The 27,405-nt window shown below is 36.7% G+C and overlaps 1 protein-coding gene across 17 annotated transcripts in view; it reads left to right on the forward strand.

Annotated features, from left to right (window-relative positions):
* Positions 1 to 27,405, forward strand: part of RBMS3 (RNA binding motif single stranded interacting protein 3) — a gene marked incomplete at its 3' end in the record, with an annotated part of 1,241,782 nt that overhangs the window by 1,013,379 nt on the left and 200,998 nt on the right. For all 17 annotated transcript variants that reach the window (XM_081071716.1, XM_081071717.1, XM_081071703.1 and 14 more), the window contains one exon: positions 10,167 to 10,246. In XM_081071716.1, coding sequence (XP_080927842.1) covers positions 10,167 to 10,246 — 80 coding nt within the window. The remainder of the gene's footprint in view (positions 1 to 10,166; positions 10,247 to 27,405) is intronic.

The following is a 27,405-nucleotide window of genomic DNA, read 5'->3' on the forward strand; positions in this document are numbered from 1 at the left end:
GCCAAGTCATAAACCTCTAAAAACAGAAGTTTATGGTGGGAATGCTGACAGTCAGACAGTCAGACCCACGACTGCAGAGCTAGCGGGTGCCAACAGGCTACCTAGCCTTGGAGGGTGAGGATCAGAGCATAAATCAGCCTGAGTCTGGAGGGACATGACTGTGTGTTCATGTTAGCCATTTCCCATTCCCAGAAACATGAGACCGTTTGTCTAACAAAAATCACATTGAAAGAGTGTTATGAGAGGCTGGTAAAGAATGACCCAAAGTGGAGAAGGGATGGGGGAAAGTAGTCACAATTAATCCAGCTTCCACATCTGGGAACCTAGGCCCTCCTTAAGAATGCATTTACTGTCCCCTGGTGAGCTAAAGAGCGTGAGAGACCGCTAAGTACAGAGACCTTTGTATTTTTTAGTATTTTCCGCCCCTCTTCAGTCCTTTTAATTTGATTCTCATGGAGTTTTGTTTGAATGACTTTTCAGACACAGGAAGCTCTGTGTCCTATTTCTCCTTACCAAATGAACAAGTTTTCCAAATAATTTCAGTTTTTCTTTCTTTTCATAAAGTAAAAAAAATTAATCATGGTTAAAGGCAGACAAACATCAACCCGATTATTAAAAATCAATATAAGTAGCAGATTCAAAAAGATTCTTTTTGTATTTTTTTAGTAACTTTTAATATCATTAATATTTTATTAACTTACTTTTTACTCCCTAACCCTTCTTGCTTCCTATCTTTTCCAAGCTGGTGAAATATAATGAGAACTCCGATTCGGAATAAACATAATGAAAATGTAGGAATCTAAAAAATTATAAAGCAAATGCCCAAACTTCCTGTTTGGGCAAATGAGTGCTCCCTTAAAATGACTACCTAGCCTATCAAAATGTGTGTGTGTTTTGTTTGTTTCGTTTGAAATGTTTTCATCATATCTATGTCGAGTTCATACTTGTGTTAACTATTCCTCCCTTGCTGTTTTGGCAATTCTTTTGCCATTGCTATCTCACACATGTGGAATGAGGAAATCAAGTGTGAGCAAAGAAAATCTCTAAAATGTAAACTTAGTGATTAGTAATATGCAACTACAGCTGTGTTTGCACAGAAACAGGTTACAATTGTGTTTGCTGTGATTGGAGAGAATAGGGCTGTTATTCCTTTCGGTGATTTTAAGTCCTCTCCCAATTGCCAGCAGATGTGATCTACTGGAGAGTAAAGTCCTGGCCTACCCTCCGGCTTCTTCAGTTTTGTTTTATGTGTCGCTTTGTTTACCTTCGTCTGTTTCTTCTCAGGGCCTCTTTGTATTTCATCTACCATCAGAGAGTCATGATCATAGCTACAGAAAGCAGAACATTGTGCTTTCTTTTCCATATATTTGGAGCTCTGGGTTTCAAAACCCAAACCTACCAACCAACCAAACAAACAAATGAATTAATGTGCATCAAATAATCTGTTATTCTGAAATCTCCTGGATTCAGTTCTTCCTCTATACATACCTTTATAAACATTTAGAGAAGGAGGAAAAACATACACCTATTGCTCTATTATTACAAAATTGAAATGGTTGTCTTCCAAAGACTGCCTTCATTGGAATGGGAAGGGAGTTCTGAATATGATTTACCCATGTGAGACTGAAGTGGGAGAACTGTGTCACCTCAAGGTTGGAAATGGTGTCCATTCAGTGGCCTTACAGTGCTCAAGGCCTGTAAGAACTCTTTGCTCTGTACGTGCTCTAAGTACAAGCCATGGCAAGGACTCTTGGGCCATCCAAAGCTGTGTGCGTTTGAGGCAGATTGTCCACTTCCAGCCAATAAAGAGGAACAGCTTGCAAATATCATTTGGACTACAGGTGTGAGTCTCTTATATTAGTATTCCTCCATTCTCAGTTTTCTGTGAGTTGGACCAACCCACCTATTCTCTATATCCGTGTGGTTATAAACATGGCTTTATGGGCCAGAAGGAAGTTAGCTTGCTTAGTTCTGCACCTCCCATCTGTGTTCTTGGACTAGCTACTAAAAGTCTCTGAGCCTCCTTTCCTGATATATAAAGTACATTCATTCATCCATTTAGTTCATCTAATAAGCATGTCTTGGGCACTACTAATATGCCAGTAATTATCTAGATACAGTAACTCAGAGGTGTACACAAAAGAAAAATACCTGCTTTCATAGACTGACATTCTACTGAATGGAGGAGAGTAAAAGCATGTGATCAAACGAATAATAAGATACCAAGTCACATCAAATAATTAAAGTATCATAAAAACAAAAAAACAAAAAACATAAAGATGCAGTAGAGACTATGGCAGAATGAAAGGCTGGAGGTCAGGGACAGGAAAGACCTCTGAGGAGGGAGCATTTAAATGGAGATGCAGATGGTAAGAAGGAAGCAGCCAGAAGAGTCTCTTGGTGGGATTAAGGAGGGAAGAGAGCAGTGCGGGCAAAGGAAAAAAGGTAGTAGAAGATCGATGATGGGGCCAAATTTGACATATTTGGGAAACAGAAAAAATGCAAAGTCATTATACCATAGAAGAAAGAAAAGAGGTATAGTAGATAATAGTACTTAGGAATGAAATATGGCCGCCACTCAAAGAGATTGGTTAAAATTGATGTGTTTTACTGGCATTTAATGGAAGCATTTTTCTAGACCTGAGCATATTATAATTGTTGAGTCCTCCTTTATCTCAGTTTTCTTTCTTTTCCCCCCATTTGTTTCTGCACCAAAATGCCTTTTGAAAATATGAATCTACTATGGTTAAAAATAAATTTAGTTTATGATGTATCTAGACAAGGACGTCAGTTGGGGTTGTTGGCTATCTACATGAAAGAAGCAGTTCCCAGATTGAGAGTAAGAAAACTTTTTTTATTTTCTTACATTTTTCTTGAAATACACAGCCTTCCAGATAATATTTTTCTTTGATTATTGATAGTTTTCAGGTATAGCCGTCAGAGTACTGGCTGGAAACAGAATTTCACTCCAAATGATTCAACTGAAGAGACTGGATTAAAGGAGATGGGATAAAGGAGAAGTGTGGGCAAACTAAGGGAACTGACAAAGGGATATTATGATACCCAGAGATGAGCATCTGAGAGCTGAAGGCAAGGAGAGGAGTGTTCTTAGAGACCAGTGAGACCCAGAACTATCAAGGAGGGTCTGTCTGGAGGAGCTGTAGACAAAGAGGGATACAATCCCTACCAGAGAGACAAGTGCCAAAGCAGAGAGAAAATGAGGAAGAAATGGTCCTACTTCTCTCTACTCCCACTAGGTTCCCAGTGGCTGAACCCAGTGAAATGCCATCAGATAAAGGAGCCAATGCGATGTGGTCCATAGAAGGGTCACTTCTTTGGGACATAGAACTCAGCAGAGAAGACATATAAGGGAGGGATAAACAGAAAACACCAGTACACATGGATAAATTGACTTCTTTCCTCTTGACTGTACCACGAGGGAAAAAAAGAAGAAAAAAAAAGACAAGAAAACAGTGCAAGGTCAGCAGTAGCTAGCATCTGCCTCTTTGCCTTAGGATTGGCAATCGATATAAACTGGTCAGAATGATGGCAAACTGTCTCTGTTTAAAGAAAGCAACTGCTCAACTCCAGGCCATGGTTGCTGTGATGTCTTTTCTGCGACACCAAATACGTGTTGTTTTTCTACACCAATTCTCCAGTTCTCTGATGCTAACTGGATGTCCAACAATTCAATTCAATGCTGAGACTAAGTACCCAGAATTATCATCATATGCCACAGGTTTAAGGGATCAGCCTGTCCCCAGGCTCCCCACACTTCCTATGGGCCAACTACAAATTCAGGAGTTCCTGTGATTACCCTCAGGTTTGATAATTCACTAGAGTTACCCACAGAATTCACAAAAAACACTTTATGTATATATACCTGTATGTTATAAAGGATATAATTCAGGAAGAGCCAAAAGGGATGAATAGAGCAAGGTATGTGGATGGCTTAGAGTTTCCCTGCCCTCTCAGGGTACACACCTGCCCAGAACATCAATGTGTTTGCCAACCCAGAAGCTCCTGAAACATGTTATCCAGTGCTTTTCTATGGAGGTTTAATTATACAGGCATGATGGATTAAAATATGGGCCACTGGTGATTGAGCTCAATCTCTAGCCCCTCTTCAGTCCTTCTGGTTTGGAGGGTGGGACTGAAAGCTCCAGCCCTCAGATCTTTCTAGTGACTAGCCTCATCCTGAAGCTATCTATGTACCCTACCTAGAGTCATCTCATTAACAAAAACTCAGATATGGTGAAAGGGGCTCGTGATGAATAACAAAAGACATTCCTATCACTCAGGAAACCTAAAAGGATTTAGGAGTTCTGTGCCAAAACCAAGGACGAAGACCAAATTGATTTTTATTATACCATAGTTACCATACAAAAACGTAGACAGATCATTTCATCTTTAAGAGGAATCAGAAATTCAAATTTTCATGTGAAGTCTCCCAACTTTAAATTTTGACAATCATTTAAAATTCTCCAAAAACGTTTTTGCAGTCCAAACAAAAAATAAGTGAAGGCTGAATTTGGCCCACGATTTCCAGTTTGGGACAACTGACACAGAACTCTAGTGGTTTTCAACCCTGGCTACACACTGGAATCACCTGGGTAGTTTTGAAAAATATGTGCCTGGACTTCATGCCAGAACAATTAAGTCATAATCTCCTGGGTTGGGGCCCAGACTTTGGTATTTTTTAAAATAGTTCCCTGATAATTTTTATGTATAGTCTTTAGTTTAAATAAACTTTTTTATATTTGAATAAGTTTAGTTTTATAGAAAAGTTTCAAAGATGATACAGAGTTCCCATATGCCCACATTCAGATTCACGTGTTTAACACTTTACCCTGTCATGGCATATTTATCAAAATTAAGAAACTGACATTATTAACTACACTCCAGACTTTATTTGGATTTCACCTTTTTTTTTTTTTTCGTTGATATCGTCTTTCCATTCCAGAATCCAATCCAGGGTACCATTTTGCATTTAATTGTCATGTCTCATCAGTTGGCCTTGGTTAGTGATACTTTCTTAGACTTCCCTTCTTTTTCCTAAATACTGCTGGCCAGGCATCCTGGGGAATGACTCCAAATTAGCATTTGTCTGATGTTTTTCTCATGATAAGATTCATATTATGTATAGGTTTTTGGAAAGAATACCATACAGGTAAAATGCCCTTCTGGTAATATCATAGCAGGGTATATCTCATTTCTTTAGAACAACCGCTCTAGTTAATAGTGACTGATACAATGGAGCTAGTAGGATCCATCCAGCTTCATAACAGATCAGTATAGGAAATTAGGAGGGATCACATGAGGCCAGCCACGAGCTCCATCTCTTCCAAATAAACCATCTGAACTGAAAGTCAAGAGACAAGAATTCTAGCCAGGCTCATCCACTAACTAGCATTTAGGAAAGCCAACCAAAGTCTTCTCTAGTGGTAATTTCTTCATCTGTACAATGTAGAAGTTATTTCTAGTCCTGAAATTATGTTATTCCAGAACTCTGGAGTGGATTTTCATTAGTCAAATGTTGTCCACAGTTCTAGTCCCTAAGAGGAATGTGTTGTAATGCTGAACAAGACACTGGGTTTCTGAAGAGGGCGATGGCAGGGAGGCCACTTTGCTTCATCATTTGGCACTTAGGACACTTGTATCTTAAGAATGTCACTGACCTGGCAGGAAAAAAAACAAATTTCAAAAACTAAGAAAAAAATTCAACTCATTCACTCATCTTTGTTCCTGGACTCATTGTTATCCCTTTAGTTATAGTGGATTAAAAAAGTAGATGACATAATTTGTTTTTGAAATGTCAGCAGTACACATTTTAGTACTTTAAAAGAAAATCTTTTAATGTTGACCCTTTGAGTAAATCTTAACGGAAATGAGGGATGACTGGCTTGCAGTGTTGGATGTTCGAAGATGCCAATAATTTGTACAGAGCCTGTGATTGCAAAACCACAAAAAAATTCACAATAGTGGAAACCTCTAATTAACCATAATAAACCACAGGGTGGATTTGTCTTAAATACATGCTTAATAATGCTTATGACTTTAAGGTCATCAACTGAGAGATTCTCCATTGGGGTGAGATAGGTAGGCTGCAAAGGTTTTGCAAAATACTTTTTCAGCTCTGCATGTAAAGTCCGACCCAGAACGTTCTACTAATATTGGATCAGGCTCTCATCTGATGTAATTTGCCTGGGGGAATTGTATTGGCTGTAAAGCTAGCTCCTCTTAGTAGCTGTTGAAAAAAAGTTTTAAAAAAATCACAATTCTATGGTGCGTTTTGAATGACGGAAGCCAGGTTCCTAGACACTGAGACAAGAAAGAATGTCACATGGGACCTTTAATGTGTACTTATATTTAAACATCAGACCTGACAGAAAATCCTTACGCTTTATACAATGATTAGAGCCTTGTAAGAACCTAATTAATGTATCGTCGGGAGAATGGTTGGCCCAGCCCACGAGCTGTTCTGTGGGACACATGGGGGTTCAGGTACCGCCTAGGAAGAATAGATGCACTTGTCGTGATTCAGTGGCCCATCTGAAAGGGACATGTAAAGGCAGCTTTGTCTGGCATGCCGCCTTTGCAGACACACTTGATAATGCTAGTGTCAGTTTCAACTGAAGCGTGTGCCAGATTGCAGATAGCTTGAGCTGGCATTTCAAAGCAGTTAATTGTGAAACTTGAGAAGAAAATGGGCACATTCTTCAGCGGTAGCTATTCAAACACAATCTCTTTCCCCACCCCCACCCCCAAAGCTCCGTGGGTCTCACTTTTGTTCTGCTCCCACAGAAAATGCATGAGGAACACTGAGCCTTTCCCCGTGGCAGTTCCTATATTGCTGTGTTTCCTGGGACTGTTTTGCCTTGTTAAAATGTGCCCCGTGTATTAAAATGAAATTGTCACTGCTGGGCAGTACAACATAACACGGTTTGACACTAAGCGCCGGCAGCTACAGAAAACAGACTTTTATTGCATTTATTCTTTCAGAGATGAGAGTCTCTAAAGACTCACTGTAGACATTCACTTAGTTAAATCTGAATGAAGCGAAAATGAACAATCTATGCCACTGTCTTGGTGTGTGTAAAAACAGCCCCCATCCAGCTTGATATGGCTGTAAAACAGTCATGAGAAAAGACGATCATACTTAGAATCCAAAAGGGGAGACTTGAGGCTTCTAAACCAGAACAAAAATATTTTAGGTGGGTCAAGTGGGTTAGTCTCTTGATTTTCTTCTTTAGCTTCCCCTGAATTCCCTAAAACACATTATGGAGAATCAACAAGCGCGCGCGCACGCGTGCACACACACACACACATATACACACACACACACACACACACACACACATCTAGTTTTAGTCTTCATTTGGAATCCCATGTCATTTTAAGAAAAAGAGAAAGGATTTGATTTGTAGGACTCCTTGCAAGCAAGCTTTAGATTCTTAACTGCCTTTTATCTAGATGAGTACCCAGAGAGAGCTTGAACAGGGAGGGGGCTCTGGGGCATAAGCTTTTCATTCTGTAGCTTTCCTGGAATAAAAATTCCATAAAGTAACATCTGTAGTAATTAAGGGCTTACATTTCTTCTCCCATTCATGTCTCTGCTAGGAGGGAAGGTTATTTTCCCTAAGAGACAATAGATAGTAGATCCTGTGGGAAGAGAGAAAGAACAGAATTAGAATTCTTTTGTTCCTAGAAAAAAAAGTTGGAAGACTTATTGTAAAAGATTCCACCAGAAAGAAAACTTGGAGGAGTTAGGAAAATTGTACTTTGATGCTGCTAAATACCTGGAATGGGAAAAGATTCATCTTGCCTGTCCAATCCAAATATCTTCTGATTTGGGGGAACTTGTGACTAAGCAGTAAACAAAATGCTACCTTTGTTTTTTATATGTTTGTTCTTTAAAGTTGCATGTTATTAATCTTAAAGTTCCTGCACCCTGTTGGACAGAAAATTGATTCATTATTCCAATCTTCCTCAAAATAACACTCATGTGGATTCATTAGGCCATCCGAGGAAAGAATACTGGCCTATTAATGTCCAATTCGTTTCCTGTACTTTCTTGTCATAGCAGGGCCAGCTATACAATTTGTGGGACCAAGTGAAATGTAAAATGCAGGACCCCTTGTTAGAAAATTACTAAGAACTTCAAGATGGTGACAGCAGAGTTTTCAACCAAGTGCAGGTTTGTTCTAAGAGTGTAGTTCTGTGGTTCTGCACAGGCCTCAGACCCGTGAAGTCAGTCGTGCTTGGTAGTTAGAGATTTATCATGTGTATCAATACAGACAAATGTTCATCCATCCCATGCCTCAGAGGAATGTAGAGCAGAAAAGAAATTTTTAAAAGTTTGAGTCAGAATTTCATCTCCCCAAATAGAATGTGCTCTGGAATCCCATCGTCAAATTCCTAAACCAGGTAACTCAAATGCCCTTGTCTGCATTTCTCAGCTTTTCTCCACGACTTTCTCTCCAGCCATAGTGGTCTTCTCACTCTATCCCATCTAAAAGGACACAGCCTCTCTCACCCTCCCAGCTCAGTCACCTGCCCTAATTGCTTCTCCAAGGGCCCTCTTCGCCTTTTATGCTGACTTCTCACTTTTTTCCTAGCTTCTGGAATTCCTCTCACATTTCAGTCCCTACAGATGTAATAAATGTATTAATATTTGGCATTTGTTTACATATTTTTTCTTACCTTGTATGCACTACATGTAATATGGTCATATAATACCATCCTGAAAACACACATGAGATTCAGATGTAGGAAATGTTCACAACTTGTGTCAAAGGGCTCCATTCCAAGCTCATGTTAAAAGCTCATATGAACGACACAGCAGAAAACCCAAAATTATATTTTGCCTTTTAGACAAATTTCATACACATTCTTACGTATGTTTGTGTTCTGTCTCTTAAATTTATTTTTGTCTCTAATGTGCTGTTTGCGGGACTTAATTTCCTTTCATCAGAATCAATCCTTTAATTTCTATCGTTCTCATCCAATTTTATAGAATAAGAAAGCCCAAGTATAGTTAATTATTTAGAAAATGTGGCTGATACTAGTCTATTTAGAATATGGCAACACTGCCAATATTGACATTTTGATGGAATGGCTCAAAAGGTTCATTCATTCGCTTCTATGTGAGATGACAAAATTTGGCACAAGAAACCCAGTTTAGAGACATTGATATCTAGTATAAAAACATAGAGGATTGTTCAAAATTCAAAATTCAGGACCTCAGGTTTGTATGTTGATGTTCTCATCTCACATTTGGGCCACCAAATAATTCTCTGTTGTATCTTTCACCCAGTGGGCTTTCGATAAAAGTGTCATGATGCCAATGACAGCACTACTTTATCAATCATTGCTTTAGGCTGCAGATAGTTGAAATAAAGCTCGTCTCCTCAGCAGTATAGCTTAGCAGTTACAGTATAGCTTTGGTGTTAGGCAGCCCTCAGTTAAAACCCAGACTCTGCCACTTATTAGCAAGGGAGTTCATCTCTCCACACCTCAGCACTCTCATTGATATGAAGAGCAATCACAGGATGTAGTCAGTAACGTTGTAATAGCTATGGGTAGTGCCAGGTAGGTGCTGGATTTGTCTGGTAGATCACTTCACAGATTGTGTAAATGTCTGGCCACTATGCTGCACTCCTGACACTGATACATAAATATATATATATATATATATATATATATATATATATATATATATATTGAGTGTCAACTACAATGAAGAACAAAAATTAACAAAAGAGAGACAGTAAAACAAACAAACAAACAAACAAAAAACCAAACAAGACCTACCTTCCAAATTTGCTAATTTGTATATTCAACAGGTATTTATCGAGTACTGTCAGTTGCCAAACGTGGTTGTGTGATTTAAATAAAATAATACCTTAGTATTCCTTCTGGGTGAAGACTCAGCACAGTGCCAGCCCTATAGGCAACTTTCAATATAGTAAATAATGCTCATGGCAATGAGTTTATGATGTCCTATTGGCCTGCCGATGGTGGTCATGACAACAGTTGACGATTCTGGTGAAGTTCTCAAATCAAGCTTTTCTATGGCTTTCCCGTTTCCCCTTTTGTTTTTCTTTTTCCTGAATATGCACAACTTTATGCAACGTATATGATCCCCTGTTTACTTATTTTTCCAGAATGGAGTCTACTGAAAAATGTGAAGTGGTAATTCAGCATTTTAACGGGAAATATCTGAAAACACCACCAGGCATCCCAGGTAAGAAACACCATTAAGTAATCATTCAGTAGTATCTAGGCTGATTGTTACAATTAGAATGAGTACATGGTAAGGCTCTTCCTGGGTTACTGGGAGGGAAAAGTTTGTTTTTGTAAATGTGTAATTTTTTTTAATATTATGTAGCAACTCATCTTTCTCAAAAGTACCTAAACCTTGTTGGTGATTCTTCTTTGGCCTTTCTTTTGAATCTCTCCTAATATCCTAAAGTGAATTAGAAGAAAAACATAGCCAAAAATAGTTAAAAATGCACTTAAAGTGAAGGAAGTTTATGACTCCTTTCATTAATATTGGTATCTTGATTTCTTTTTTTTTTTTTTCATTTTTTATTTTTTATTTTTTTATTTATTTATTAGTTTCAGGTGTACATAAAATATCTGAACAGTGATGTTCACAGTAGAGTCCACAGACTGATACCCATTTCCAAACATATCTTACCAGCCCATGACAAGAAGAGGACAGAAAGTGAGAGTAAGCATTTAGAAACTTTTATGGCGATTTGACATTGCCATAAAATCTGAGTGCATAATTTCTTATTTTACAAAATTATCAGTTACTGACATATTGAAAAAAATTATTAAAGGTGTCCATTCATCAGAGACAGTTTGAGAAACACCAATCTAGACTGTTCCAGGGCATTTTACATTTCCCAAGGCATAATTCTTAAGTACACACATCGTAAAATGACATAACTTTAGGCTGCTAAAAACTACATCCAACTTACAAGAATTGAATACTCATATATCACATGAAAGGACTTAAGGTAGAAATGCCTGCTCAGTGTGATATTAATCTGGTAGCAGTATATATGGGACATGTTTAATGCTAGGTAAGTAAATTTAAAAATATATCTTATGCATAAAAACATTAAAGATTGAATGAAGTGTTAAAAAAAGAATTACGAGTCGATAAAAAAATATCTGACTAATGTATGTTGGCTTATTGTTGCTCTTCTGTTTTTGGTAATTCTCAAGGGGGCAATGTGACTTCTTCAGGCTTCTAATATTTTCCCTTTGATCTTTTTAAGCTGGATGTCTAGGGTGTTTGCTGTGTAAAACGCACGGTTGGAGAGTTCAGGGACTGAGCATTTCAATTCCTTAAAATATATTGAGGTCATGAGGAAGTCTGAGCAAAAAAAGAAATATTTTGTGGAGAGGTCAGAGTCCTTTTATGAGTTGGTTGATTTGAATAGGATGTCAGGAAAGGAGAAAGGCCCTTCAGACTGACACACTTGGATGATCTGGGAAATCCTAAGTTGCTTTTCTTGGTTAATCAGAGTCAACACACAGTGAAGTCTGTACCTCCATTTGGCTAGCTTTCATGCAGAGCATTGCCGTGAGGACCGACTGCATTATAATCCTGTTGGAGACATATGGTGTTGTTAAGAAAAGAGTTAGCAGTTTACATCTCGGCATGTAAGCTGCCCTTGCATTTTAGGAGACTATTTATTTATTTGTTTGTTTGTTTGTTTATGTTAGCATAAAAAGCAATTTAAGATGCTCTGCTCAGACCCATCACTGAATAAAAGAGTTGAATTGTTGCAGGATTTTCCCCTTATTTATCTCATTTTATCCAACAGATGCCTATCTATGTAGAAAGCATTCAAACTATGCGTGGGTTATATAGTTATATAAACATTTTGAGAATGAGCAAACTATATAGAAATTATTAATTTAAGTTCTAATACAGGTCTCCCTGTTTTAGGTGAATTCTTCCTTTTCAGAAAAAGATTGAAATCCCTCTTGACTCGATGGATTTGAAACTGTTGTATTTGGTTTCCCCATCACACATACAGTTGATTAAGACAATTTAATACTAAAGACAAAGAGAGTCACTAAAAATCCCCGAATGTTTGGGCATCCTTTCTGAATATGCAGACTGTGACATCAGCCTATCTAATATCATAGCTACACCCAATGGATACATTGTGAATAGCAAGAACTTAGTTATGAGTCCCTCACTCACTTTTCTCTCAGGGAACCATGAGAGGCAACGTCACTATGTTCGGTTAGAAAACTCTTAAGAGATGTAACTTTTCGCTTCTGAGATTTGCACTCAACATCATAAAATTACATATAAAATATTAATCATCATTAGTATTTGAATTTATGCATTGGAAGTCAAACAGAATTTAATAAAGGCTTCAAATGCTAACAGAGCATTTAATCTTTGATATTTAAATTGTATATGGCATAAAAGAGGACATAACGCAAGATGTGGGTATTTTGGAAGATACAATAGTAAAATACCCTCACTGGGTACATTTACTAAGTCAAGACAGGTATAATCAAATTTGGGTGTGTGCTGTTTGCCTTCGGTGATCCCCATTGCTTATTTGTTGTAGGTGGTTGAAATCCTATTTTCAGAAAGTCGTATCATAATCCAGTTATCTATTCTATCTGGAAGACTGTGAGTGGGATGTCACTCTGAGCTCTGATATCTGATTGGAATCCATTCCTTGGGTATTTTCAAAAGAAGTGACCAATAGCCTAACTTTATCATTACTAGCGTAGCTCTAGTAAGACTGTCTTTGCTTGTGGGTGTACTAATTAAAACCAACTATTATGTAATTGATCTAGCACTACCGGCAACTAAAATAGAATTTTAAAAATATATTAAAAAAATAAATCTCAGTGTTGCACATCATCAAGATTTGGCACCTTTGAATTCAGAAGTTTGCAGTTTTATAGAACTCACATTGATTGTTCCAAAATAATGCTTTAAGGTTGTTTGATTGACAGACCCACAATAACCCAAAAACGACCTGAGATTCTCAGGCCATAAGAGAGCTGCTGAAAACATTGCATATTAAGTCAATTATCTTTTTCTCTTACTAGAATTGTGTTTTAATCTTACTCTAGGCAAGTAGAGAACAATTGGTATGACATTCACATTCTTTACTTCTCCATTTAGGGACAACTTGGGGAACTATGCACATGTCATTGAGCAAACATAGTGAGTGCCATTTTGGCTTCTGTCACTCTTGGCAATGATTCCTTTTAAAGGAGATGCAAAGTTATTATTATTATTTTTTTCTTTTCTGAGATGGCCATCTAGTTTCTCAGTTCTGTATTGTGTTATTTCCATAATAGAACAAGGAAAAAGTCCACTTTAACCCAAAATCTTGACATTGCTCTGGATTTCAAATTCTAAAAATATTTCAGTTAAGAATATTTGCAAGGGCATATACATTGACCACATTTATGTTGCTGTCTCCATTTTGATTTGCATTATTCTAGGAAAAATGTACTCATTAAATATATTTCATGATGGTATTTAGTTTTGATCCCTAACAGATTGTGTGAGCTATTTGTGTAGATACTTCTTTTGACTTAGGCTTTTTTTCTCTGGGCTCTTCTTTCTGTTCACAAACGATCTAATTTTAATGAATACATCATGGATAGTTAATGCCTATTAGAGCCTCCCAGAACTAGCTCTGTTCATTTTGAATTATAATTTTATTCCCAGATTTTGGTTACCTGGATCAATGGCACTAAAGATACCTGCCAAAAATCAAATTATTTGAATTGTGGTGTATATGGTACAGTAAATTAAATATCAGACGTCTGTGTTGCTACAAGCAGGTGGGCAGGAGAGGCCAAAGATGTGTATTAAACACTGTCAGTCATTGTAGCCATCCTCAGAAAGAGATCATCCAGCATTTTCTTCCTTCCCTAGAGGAAAACAAAAACACAGCGTTCCATAAATGTTGCATGTCCTACGTATCGATCCTCATGTTTTCTGGACAAAATGAAGGATCATTAGTTGCTTGCCTGCCTAACCCCAGACATTTCTTTGTCCCATAATGAATTGCACAGCAACGGTATGCAGCGCCAGAGCATTCCCTTTTCAAACCTCTGGCAAAAGCAAAGGATAAGTTCCCAGACACTTCAGGGATCCGTAGGGCATGAACTTGAAAGGCTCACTTTCAAAGAGCCCCCAGAGCAGAGTGGCGCACCATGCGGAAAAGGCTTCCACATGTAAGGACGTGTATTGATGAACAGGACGTGCAGGGTAGTTTGTAGAAAAATAAATCATGTTTTGCTCTTGAACTAGACTTTTGCCTGTAAGCACATGTTCTTATTAGTGGAACAGTCTTTCAGAAGAACATGAAGTAATTATCTTTTCGTATGATGTCCTTACTCTTTAGGTAATTATTTCTAATCCCAAATGAACTCCAAGAAGTAGGGAAGGGTTGAGAGAGAGCTTAGCATATGTGGGGATCTTTTATTTTTTAACAAATCTTGTGATTTGTTACAGAAATTTGGACAATTAAATGACAGAGGAATCATTTTTTCTAAGAAAATAAAACTGTGCCTTCCTGATGTTTTGACATAATTTTAGTATTGCATGTTTATGTGAATAAAAAAATGTACATGAGACTGGATATGTTTGTATACTTCCTGGGGGCACGCAATAAAAATATTTAAAATCTGACAATCTTTAAAGAAAATGAAGAAAGAAAATGTTGTTTGATAAATGTAAACTTCCCCAGGAATAAAAAAAAAATATCAACAATGTACTTAAATGAAACATATTAAAAGACATGGTTTGAAATTCTGAATATTTGAGCAATATATACGCAATTTTTTATTAATGAAATATGTTGCAGACCCTCCCAATCAGAGTTTCCCCACTGGTACCAGTCTATTAACTCCACAAATGCAACTATAGTTGAGTAAGAGTCAGCAAATATTATGATGTACAGAAAAATATTGTGGTGTACAGTTTGGCAAAAATATACCTTTATGATTCTCCTGAGGGGAAGCATTGCCTAATACTGAGTTTTTCATCTTTGTGAACCGAAGACATCATTTGCATAATAAACTGCAAAAACTACAGCCCCTAACTGGGTATCAGTTTAGATTTCTTATTCAGAGGAATTTTGCAATAGTGAGGAGCTAATTTCTATGAAGCCTCTCATCTTAAATGTTAGTGATGCATTATTTCTATGCACCAAATACAGAGTTGCTTCATGATGAAACACTGTTGGACTATTGTTAGTGAACTTTACAGATCAGCCTGACTACTTCAGGGTCAAAAGAGTCTTAGAGTCTGTACGAATTCCATGGACGTGGACTTGGTCAGTCATTTCTCAACCTTCCCATAGCGCCACACACGCCTGGTACTGTGAAAGTAAACACAGTATGGCATGGTAACTGATTAGATAGGAGGGAAAGAGAGAGAGACGATTTCATTTCTAAATCTGGATAAAGAAAGTGTACAGGGGGTCATCCTCAGTTTAGAAATTAATGGAATGGGTTTTGTGCCCAGTGCTACATCCCTTTTGCTTCCCGCGGTTGCAGCTACAGATGAGATGGACAGTCTCCATACACCCTGGAAGGAAGCCATCTCAAGCATCCACAGAAGCACTCCACTTTTCTACCTCAGGGCAAAATCTATAAAAGCTCACTCAACTTGACATAGGTTTTCTGCAAACTTTGGTAGAGTTATCACTCCCCGACACAACCCTCAATCAATGGGACATGAGGGTTAGTGACTAAGATAGGGCTTCTTGTCCTTTGGAAGGACAATTCTGAGTGACATTCCACAGGGTTTCTTAGGGTATTGCCCACGGAAGTAACAAGCTCAGTGAGGCATCTTTTATTGATTTGCTTTCTTCCCCACCTTCCTTTTCCTTTTCTATCATATCTGCTTCCTCACATCAGCTCCCAATTAAACTACCTTGTCCCAAGCTCTGATTTGAGGGAACACAAATTAAGGCAGGTGCTCTAGGAATTGTGGAGGACTACATTTTGATTTAATACTTATGGTGATAGAAGAAGATAGACTCAAGCTAAAGCAGTGAAATGAATTTCATGGACGAAATATATTGTTTTCATGATTTTTTTTTCTTTTTTACAGTAGTACTTATGAACCACCTATTAGGGATGATAAAGGCAAATATTAGTGGTAGTAGACAGATGGTAGACAGGGTTTAAATTTAGCAAGAGAGGTATGGAAGAAGATAAGGACAAAGTGCCACCAATGACATGGCTGACCTCAGAATAGTTGAACCCATAAATAAGTGCATGCTTGATAAAAATGGAGAGGTAATTAGGGACTCGCATTGGGTCAGAATGGCAGCAAAGTGAAGGTGAGGTACAGTCATAGAAAATAAAGCACACAGGGAAAGGAATTTGTGAGCTTTTGGCCTTGGATAAATGGAGAGTAGTAGACGTTGATAATGAGCTCCAGTGTGTGACGCCCGTAGCTGACTGAAATAAAATAGAGACAATCTTTAGCTGAACAATTGAAGGCTTCTGATTAGAATACTAAAAGGTTTTTCCACAAAACTGTAGATTTCCTGACTTAATCTCACACTTCCCTTGATGTTCTCTGAAGTTCTAATCTTCATGGGAGCAGCTTAGGCTGTGTGAACAGCGCTGAAGTAATATTTTATTTATTTGACACTGAGTTCTCCAAATCAGGGTTTATTTCTTTTTTGTCGTTTCAAGGGTTATTGCTTAGCTCAGTGTGGATTCTCAATAAATGTTCTTTGAAGTTGATGCATAATTCCATGAATTTAATAATCCTCATACTTTTACTTTCTTTTAATGAACTTCCTGAGGGTGTAGGGGGGATATCCAGCTTCTGCTAAACAAATGTCAACAAATTTGGAGGCAAACATTGAGAGACATCTTTAAATATTTTCTTAATTTTTGATAAAATTCTCATTTGTATATCTAAATATACAGAGAGAGCAAGGGAGCACTAAATATTCACAAGAAAAAAAAACTTATTTTGAGAAAGATTCTAGTTACTTTTAAAATGCCTCTTTTCTTTTTTTCAAGGCTGCTTTTCATGGTGTTATGCTGGCAGTCTAATTCTTTAAATAACTCATTCCTGGCACAATGATAAATTCTGTTTTCCAGCATGCCAAATAATCTTGCTTAATTTATATTGAAATAATGTCTAAATCTTAACTTTTAGCATTGGACCTAGTAAAGCAGCATCACTACGCTGCACTCCCCTCCCCACTCTTTAACTTCTTGTTCACATAATAAATGCAAATGTCTGGAAAACAAACAGAATAGTTTCTTGGTCTATGCTTGTGTCCCTTTTGGCATGATGTTGCTTCTCCCTGCCTTAAGGAAGTACTACATTGGCTTATTATTCCTCTTATAATTTAATACTATAATAACATCTATACTGTTTAATTAATATAATATGGTCAATATGCTTTGCTAACCATATGTTTTTTTATAATTATGTATAAGCATCAATGATTAGCAGCAGAATTTGTCTGTAGTCTCCACTTGGCACCAAAATCTGACTCTTTTTTTTGTTTTTTATTTTTTATTTAAACACAATTTCATGGACCAGAGAGGAGGGATGAGGAGGTTTTTCTATACATCTCCAGAATCACTAGCCACCTTTGTCTATCATTTCTAAAATACTAACTCCATACAGGTCTTCAAAAATTTCTGCATTGAAGATTTACAGTAAAAACTTACAAAATAAATTATGAAAACTTAATTTTATTTCTAAGACAATGTTGGGCTTTGCCTGCAGTCAGTATTGCTAATGAGTATGTAGTTAAAGCATTTAGTGTCTGTTGTCTGAATGAGTCCGATTAGCAAGCAAAGAGGGTTGAGTGGCTTAAGACCAATTAAGACAAAAGTCCTGGAAACCAAGCTCTGAATAATCAAGTGCTTAGTGCATTTCCAAATCTAGAATCTCATTTAATAGGGTTAATTTAAAAGCACATTCTAACCAATTTTTGGATAAATGGATAACATCTGTTTTAAACACTTGCCACTCTCTCCAAGTAACCATCAAGGAGCCTGCCATGCACACAACCCATTATTTATTATCTAATTTTTTAGAATGAAAAATATGCAAAATGTATGAACATATTTTAAAAGGAATATGAATGTAAGTGCTCACTAGACAAGCTCTGAACCACCCATCATTTGTTTATCTTATAACTGTTTCCTCTGATTTCTTCTTTAAGCCTATGAATAATGAGTCATTTAGTTTACTATTATTTTGTCGTTTTTCAGTACCAAAAAAGAAATATTTTATAGGAAATTGGCGTGCTTATGATCCTTTTTTATACACTTCAAATATTTCCAAGGCACTTTTGTCGCATTACATAAACATTTTTCTAAACATAACTTTGATCTTTATCTTTCCCTTTACCCTCAAACAATTGGCCCACAAACTCTTTTAATGTAAGGATTGAACCTTGCTGTTCGTTTTATGTTTCAAGCATCTAACCCAATACATGTCATAGAGTGGCACTAATAATTATTTGTTAGACAAGTAAATATCTACTTCTGGTAGGCAGAATAATGCTCTCTCTCCCCCAAAGATCTCTAAGTCCTGTTCCCACTACCTGTGAATATGTCGGGTTACATGATAAAAAGGTATTAATATTGCAGTTGAAATTAAGGTAATAGTTAACTGACCTTAAAAATAGAGAAATTATGCTGGATTATCTGGGCGGGCCCAATGTAATCACAAGCGTCTTTGAAAGTGGAGAAGAGGAACAGAATAGATTAGAGTGATGCTATTGAAAAGGACTTGACCCACCATTGCTAACCTTGAAGATGGAGGAATGGGGACAGCCTCTGGAGCTGGAAAAGGGGAGGATTTGGATCCTCCCCCTAAAGCTTCCAGGAAGATACCCAGACCTGCATGACAGTTTTATCCCAGTGTTGGACTTCTGACCTACAGAACTATAGGATAGTAAATTTGGATAATTGTTTGCCCCTAATTTTCATTACTGTGTTATAGCTGCAACAGGAAACTAATATATTAGTATATAACTTGTTTCAACTGAGTATCATCCAAACTATTTCTAAATTACATTACTAAACAGCCTCTGGGGAATTTTCTTAGCTTCTCCTTTTCAAGCTTTGAATTATTTGGGTTGCTTGTATGTTAAATAGGAAAAAAGAAAACTCTTGTTAATTATTTGGACTTTACAATTTCCTTATATGTTCTTTTTAGGATATGTGAGCATAGAAGACAGTCAAACATCTAAAAAGAGAGTCTTTGAGGGGAGAGGGTCCTTAGATCTCAAAGCATGTTATTATTGACCCAAATAAATCAAGTATTAATTAAAACCATAAAATACGGTTCCATAAAATATGCCAGGAAAAGTATACCAATTTATAAATCTAAATTCATGCAAATATGTATTTCTTGCATCTCAACCTAATACTGTTTTTTAATAATTCTTGTCATTGAAAAACCTTTAGGGCTTAGAAGAGCTCATAGAGGTTATCCAGGTAATATCAGCTTTATGTTCGAGATGATTATGTCTAAAACTTAGATATTGCTCCCACTCCAAGTCACTATTCTTTGAAATAAAAATTGTGCTAGAGCTTTAAATGGTTGAGTCCTATATGAAAGCTTAGTTTTGAGACACAAAGTAAAAATTCAGGGAGGCAAATATAGACACTTCTACGTGTTAACAAAGATATGTAGATAAGTCTTATTATTCAAGTGATTAAAAAAACTTTCAGTGAATTTACAAAAATGTATTTCTCAGCCAAAGCTGTATGATAGCCCTGTAGCAAGATTAGGAGGCTGTAAATATGAAAACAGTTATTTTCTCTTGAACTGATAGTGGGATTTATTTTGGAACAGAAGTTTTTATCAAATAGTTGTACTAGTTGTGTCACTGAAATATCCTAAGGTAAACTGACCGAACAATTGAAGTTGATTTCTAGCTGTTTGATATTAGAGCAAATGTTAACACTCCCAGGGTGCTTGCTTTCCCCATCAACCAGTACCTGCATCTCTCTTCCTAGGTGGGCTGTCCTCAGGCTAAGGGAGTCTATTCTGCTTGTGCACAATGAGAGGCAGATGTGCCTAGGAAGTTACATCCCACTGGTGGGGGCGGGTCTTAAACAGTGATTGACAGCTGTCTGAGTTTCCAGATCCCAGTTCTTTTGCTGCTGATGAAAACACCCTGAGTGTGACCTATATTATCTCCGCAGATTCCCTGACTTCCCTGGAGATAAACACACCAGACATACTCTAAGTAAGGTACCAGTTGTTGATAGGTAACAGATTTCTCTGTAAAAGGCTTGGACATTTTGACTCTTTATAAGACATTATGATCATGTGTCCTATGAATGAGTAGATCACTTGTTGGTAGCATGATTTAGCTAATCATAATATGTCTTGATAAAGGTCCATTCAAAGGAATCAAAATTGTACCAATATACAAGATATTGGGGTTTTAGTACAAAAAATATTGTAAAGTATAAACATATTGAATTCAAATAGTGAAAATAGCCTATGTTTATGTGCAATTACTTTAGATGACATAGTGCATTTGAGCCCTATGATGGTCCAGGACCTGTGGGTCCCTGAGATCCTTCCTGGTGGTCTGCAAGGTCAAAATATTATCGTAATACTGACATATTATTTGCCTTTTTCACTCTGATTCTCTTATATGTGTACGATGGATTTTCCCAGGGGCTACATGTGTAATATTATAACAGATCGAATGCAGAAGCAGAATTAGAATCCAGCTGTCTCCTATTAAGATAGAAATTACAGAGATTAGCAAAATGTAAAACAAGGCCATGCTTGTCTTTATTTATTTTGTTTTTGAAAATATTTTTATAAAAATGCATCACTGATGTTATCATATAATGAGTTTATTGTTGCTATTTTTAAAATATTAATAAGGACACATCTAAATATCTCTCAGTTTTGTTCTTTAAAATGGTAAATATCGATAGATATAATCGATGAAAACAAAAGCTCTTTGGCTTCTTCAGTAAAACAAAACTGCAATTTTGAATGCCGCTGATATAGAATAAAATTCAAGAGTCAAGCCCCTTTCATCTTCTTAAAACTAGAAAACATTAAGAAAGAGAGCCAGGATAAAGGTGGAGTTTAAAGTATCCTCTCAAGTAGACAAATTATATTTTCTGGAAACTAGCATGTAAGTACGTTAATCTATAGTGAATGTTTTGTGTTTTGTTTTCAAATGCAATGGTTAGTCTTCTGAACATATGCATTATTGTTATATTAGCAAATAGTAGATTGTTTGACAGAATATGTGAATGTTTTAGTGAAACTACGCACACACACACACAGAACACGTGTGGTATGTTGGCATTGTGGGAATGGGACTGTGTGATTCGTGAGTGGCATGTGAATCTTCCAGAATTTAGGTAAAGTTTAAAATTAATATCTAAGAACCAGAAGGTTAACCACAGATATGACATGGGAGTTCTGTTATCATAAGAACTGTTCTGGGTCATTTCTTTTGATCACTGCTAATTTCACGTAGTGCTCATATTACAGCTGAACTTTACCATGAAGTGCTAGTCACAATGTGAATATCATTCCCACCACATGGGATCTATCTTAAATATAGGCTTTCAGGTTTGCTAGTTGCTCGTAAAAACTAATACTAATGTAATGGTGATAATAAAAATGTAAACACTATTAATTGAATACTATTCATGCTCACATAAAATTATATTTTTAAATTTTCCAAAATGGTAAATTCTCCAATTGGGGACGCCTAAAATCACGATTTGATTATGCTTCTTGCCTCTCAAATTACTATGAAAGACCTCTAGGGAAAGTCATGTTCTGGTCATACTTAGTAACTAATTATAATAATTTTAACCCAATGAATCCATGTACTCGTTGAAAAAAAATTAAGATAAAAATGTCCCTATAATTTACTTTGAAAAAACACAATTTAATATTTGTGTCTACCCTTTGACAGTCCGTTGATTTCTCTCACCCCAAGTACAAATGTTTTGCATCTTTGCTTCATCTATATGATGTGAAAGAAAAGAGCAACATCCACCCAGTTCATGATAAGCTTTCTAATAGAGCCTCATGGCTGGTATCTTTCCTCTCAGCGAGTTTAACTGGTAGGAGAACATATACAATATGCCTCCATTGGAGGCAGATAGATCTCGGTTTGAGTTTTAACCCTTTCTCTTCTTCACATTTGAACTTGGACAAGTTATTTAGCCTCTTGACAGGTTGCTTGTGGAACCTAATGTTTCCGTTAGATGTTTATAATGCCTCCTTTATGGAAGTGTTGCTAGAATTAACTGAGAGATTTTGTAGAGTTCCACAGAAGTTCTGTCAGGAAATGATAAATATGGCCATTATTGCTAGTGTACATTTATTAGCATCACGAGAATGTTTTCATTAACATCTGCCCTGTAAGCTGGAAATATAATTTAACAGTTGAAGTCTATGAGCTACAATCATTGATGGGCATAATTGGTTCATGGACTATATAAAGTATACCTCCCTTATACCTACCTAGCCTTATGTACACAGTTGCCATATCTCATTCTAGAATGGTATCCAATTAATTCAAAGTGCTCACTTTGGAGCTTGACCATTTTTGGGGACTATTAGGAGTATAGAATCAGATAAACATTTATCTGAAATTTGCCCTGGTAATCCCCAGATTTGTATACATTGCTCATATTTCTTATAGGACCAAGATGGCCATGTCGGTGCAGGGGCTCATTATTTTAGGTAAAACAACTATAAAAACTTGTATGATCTCAAGTTTCTGGTAATGACTTCTTGGCATATCTTTCCACGTCCAGTTCACAGGGTCTAGCATCCACTCCTTCTACATACATTTCTCAAAGAAATCCTGTTCAAACATCAGTACAACATTTTTTCATGCGGATTTCCCTGCTTTCTAACGCCTCTGATCATAACTCTCACTGCATCACATTGTATTTCTTTCTCTTATACTGGGTGTCCATTTGTGGTATGTAGCTTTGTATGGCAATTGCTGTATGCTTACCTTACCCCACTGGATGGCAGAATTATGCCTTTTTTATCCTATATCTCCCCCGATGCCAACCATTTGAACATAAACCCAGATGCTTAATATAGACACACTGAAATGAATTAAAAATAGTTGAGCACATTATTCCAGTGTGATGTCTTAATACCGTCTCAATTGTCTCTTAATAATGCATTTGATTAGTACATGCATATTAAGTGAAAGTAGATACCATCCACTACAATAATTTCATATAGAGATATTTTGCATAAGATGTCACTCTTTGTAAAATTTAAAGTATTTAAACCTCAAAAGCTTTCTTGTGTTCCAAAGCACAACTATCCTTTTCTTTCTCATAAAGGTTAAATTATCTTTCCTTTCTACCTCCTACTTTCCATTACACCTGTCTCCAGATTAAAAAAAAAAAAAGAAAGAAAGAAAGAAATGAAAGAAAAAAGAAAAGAAATATAAAATAAATATGTTGGAAGAGCAAATACCGTTAGGTGTTACAATTAATTCTATACTAGCAATTATACATATATTTTTGTCTAATTAAAATTGCTTGAGAACATAGCTCCAGTTTTCACAAAGGTTTCTGTTTTCCTAAAGCTTCCTGCAGGTCATGTCCTTGTAGGGCATGGGTGGTGGCTGTGGTGGCTCAGGCCATCAGAAGAATGGATTGATTAACCTTTATATTGATGTGAAGTGTTGTGCAAATAAATATGTATACCCCTTTTTCCCTGATGGCTTAATGAAGTCTTTTATCAATAGCACCAAGAGCTTCTCCCCTTGACCTTTGTCACCTGTGCGCTCAGACAATTTTCATCACGCTGTATGATTTACATTGGTAATCTCTTGCTGCCTTCGTCTGGTTTGGCACAGAAACATATCCGTCCTGCATTGAGTAGAATCACGTTACATTCTTTTGGCTTTTGCAGAGAAAAAAAAATTATGTCTTTGAGCTTTATGTATTAATTTCAGGATTTAGGCATTTCCAGTTTCTGCATATTTGCCTTTCTGTTTTCTTTATATGACTGTATAGTCTCCTAAAATATATAGTTAGAGGACGTGTTACCTAATGTTATGGTGGGATTCATTTTGCAGTGTATCGAATCAACATGTTGTACACCTTAAACGCCCAAACATTATATGTCAATTATATCTCAATAAAGCTGGGGGGAAAGATACAGTTAGAGCTAAAATATCTCTGTTCCCCATTCCCCACATCCTATCAAAAAACACTTTTCTGTTCAGAGAAAAAGTGGTTTACTGTATGCCTAACATTGTAAATACTCATACTTAATGGATTATTCTGTTTCATTCTCCAAGTACAATTAGGAAAAAGCACTGTTTCGTTATGCAGATGAGGAATGCAAGACTTACAGAATTTATGTAAATTGCTCAGACTCTTACATAGTTAGTGGGCTGATTGATCCCAGAATTTAGTGCTGACACTTAGTAGATATATGACCTTCAGCAAATGACTTACCCTCTCTGTGCTTCAGTGTCCTCACTGACAAAATGGAGATCATCATTGTTCTTTCTGTACTGATATTGTAAGGGTGGCTGTGGATTAAATAAGTTATATTATATGGTAAAGTAAAAATAATATAATTATCTTGAAATGTTTCTGGTAAATACTAAGTCTTATTTACACATAGATAGCACTTAGTTATACTATGTCATAATGCCTTTTCTTGGAGGGAGAGGGGAAATACTATAAGAAATCCAATAACTCTTCCCCTATGCATGCTTTTCTTCCATTTCCAAACTTGGAGGACTAAGTTTCTTCCTTATTTGCTAAATAGAATGAGTATTAATGTTCTGCATTTGGCTAAATGTTTCATTCCTTTAGTCCATTCAAAGACTTCCTCCTTGAGATTCAGTTACTTACTTCAATACTTGTCCTAGTTTTCAGAAGAGTGGAAATATTTGTCCCTTACTTTCAATAAACCATACACTTGGCTTTTCTACTAATGTTTAATAAGTGGTCCTTTTGTTACAAAGGAAAGGTAGCCTATGAATAGAAACTTCCTTTAGAGAAAAAATCTTCAAAAACTAGGGTGTAGAATGATTTTTTTTTTCTTTCTGTATGAATTATATATCAAGATTGAGAGCTGGATACAGAAGACAAGGCATGTTACCAAAAAGACTCAGCTAGAAGAGTTAGACTTGTTTTGTTTTGTTCATTTCATTGGATGGACCAAAAAGTCATGGCAACTAAGTGGGACCTGATATATATATTTTTTTTCTTGTGTTCCTGAGATACTAGAGATACAATGTCTTTCTATGAGAGCTTTTTTGAGGCTAAAAAGTACCACTTAGAAAAATAATTACTAGAGGTACCTAAATGAACGAACTGAGTAAAATTAATTCTGTGGTTACAAGAAGGTGGCAAATCTGAAAGTCATGATGTCTAGTGGGGTGAAAACAATTCCAGCAATCCTAGATTAAGGCACCCCCCAAAATCAAATCATAATGACATGGTATAAAATCCGTATAGTTCAATGATCGAAGGCACAAAAAGTCTGTGTACTCTAGAGCCTAATTTATTTTATGATAAGTCAATGTCCTTTACACTAGTAGACATTTGAATTATTTCTGCATTTATTCATTAAACAAATGTTTTTAATCTGAGTGTCAAGTAGACATAGGAATTGAGGGATAAACACATATTGAAAGAAATGTAATGAAGGGGCCAGAGAATGTGGAGTGGGGTGCAAAAAGGAGGAAAGATCAACTCCCTCTAGAGTAGAGGAATCAAGTATTATTCTACAGGAGCACATATTTTTACTGAGATTAAAAGTTAAGGATGCCTTTTACCCTCCTTTACCACCCCTCTCCCTCACTACCCTCTCGTAACCACTAAACTATTGTCTGCGTCTATGAGATTTTGTTTCTCCATTTGTTTGTCTTGTTCCTTTGTTGTTTTCAGTTTTATATACCACATATCAGTGAAATCATATGGTTCTTGACTTTTTCTGTCTGATTTATTTCACTTAACATAATGCTCTCAAGATCCATCCATGTTGTCGCAAATGGCACCATTTCATCTTTTCTTATGGCAGAATAGTATTCCATTGTGTATATATACCACAACTTCTTCATCCAATCATCTATCAAAAGACAGTTTGGTTGTTTCCATGTCTTGGCCACCATAAATAAAATATATGGTGATGGAAGGAGAACTGACTCTGGGTGGTGAACACACAATGTGATACAGTGGTACCTTGGTTTTCGAATGTAGTCCGTTCTGAGACTGTTTGAGTTCTGAAACGTTCGAAAACAGACGACAGCTAGGCCTCAGGATCTTGCTCTTAGTGAAAGCCATGTGACATGTTCGATTTCTGAGGCATGTTCAAAAACTGAAGGATTTACTTCTGGGTTTATGGCATTTGTAAACCAAAATGTTTGTCAACGGAGACGTTTGAAAACCGAGGTACCACTGTATATACACCTGAAACCTATGTAACTTTACTAACAATTGTCATCCCAATAATCTTTAATTTAAAAAAAAATGTCAAGGATGGAAGACCCTTGCTAAGCAGAACCATGTTGATGCTTTTGGGAGCTCCTTGATACTATAAAAATTCCAAACAATATGCTTGAGTTTAAATTGATGAAAACCAAATTGTGCTGGTTAGAAGCAGGTCGAGATGGTCACATCAGATCCTGGTAAGTCCTTTGAATTGAACAGAAGTAGATGCAGCTGCTTTGGTCAAGTTGGGTTTGATTTTAGACTACTTGGATTGAGTTCTATCTAGCCATTTAGATTTTTTTTTAATTAATTTGATCTAATCCTACTGTTTTAACTAAGTACTTTCTGTATTAAGGATATTAAGCATTTATCTATCATTTCTTATCTGTTTTTTTAGTTTTCTATTGAACTTTTACTTTCATTTATTAAATAATAATTTTATGTGAAATAAAGTATTCTTTTCTATTGTGCCCTTTTTAAAAATTACTTTGTGGGGACAAAGCCCCAAAAAGCAGTTTCCAGGCTCTCGGCCTCACATAGAAAGGTGCTGGCTCGGGTAGTAAATGGCCATCAACTGTGATCAGATGGCCAGCAGCTGTGGCTAGTTGGCCGTCAGCTGTAACCCGTAAGCCATTGACCACTAATATAACTGCTGTGGCTACGCTAGCAGAAAAAAAAACAAACAAAACAAACAAATGGGGGCTAGCAAGAGCAGATCGCAGAGAGGCGGATGCCGCTGGTGAGAATATAGTGATATGACTCCCCTACCTATGGCTCCGTGGGTGTTCCTTTTTGGCCTCATCATGTCCTGCGTTCTTATGTGGGGAGCGGGACCTGAGAGCCCGCAGGCCGCACCGCGCGACGTACTTTAAATGTAAAAGTTTTTGTTAGCCTTCACTTCTGTATCTTCTACTT

The sequence above is a fragment of the Rhinolophus hipposideros genome, assembly GCF_964194185.1.
Source record: "Rhinolophus hipposideros genome assembly, chromosome: 14".
NCBI classification, from domain to species: domain Eukaryota; kingdom Metazoa; phylum Chordata; class Mammalia; order Chiroptera; family Rhinolophidae; genus Rhinolophus; species Rhinolophus hipposideros.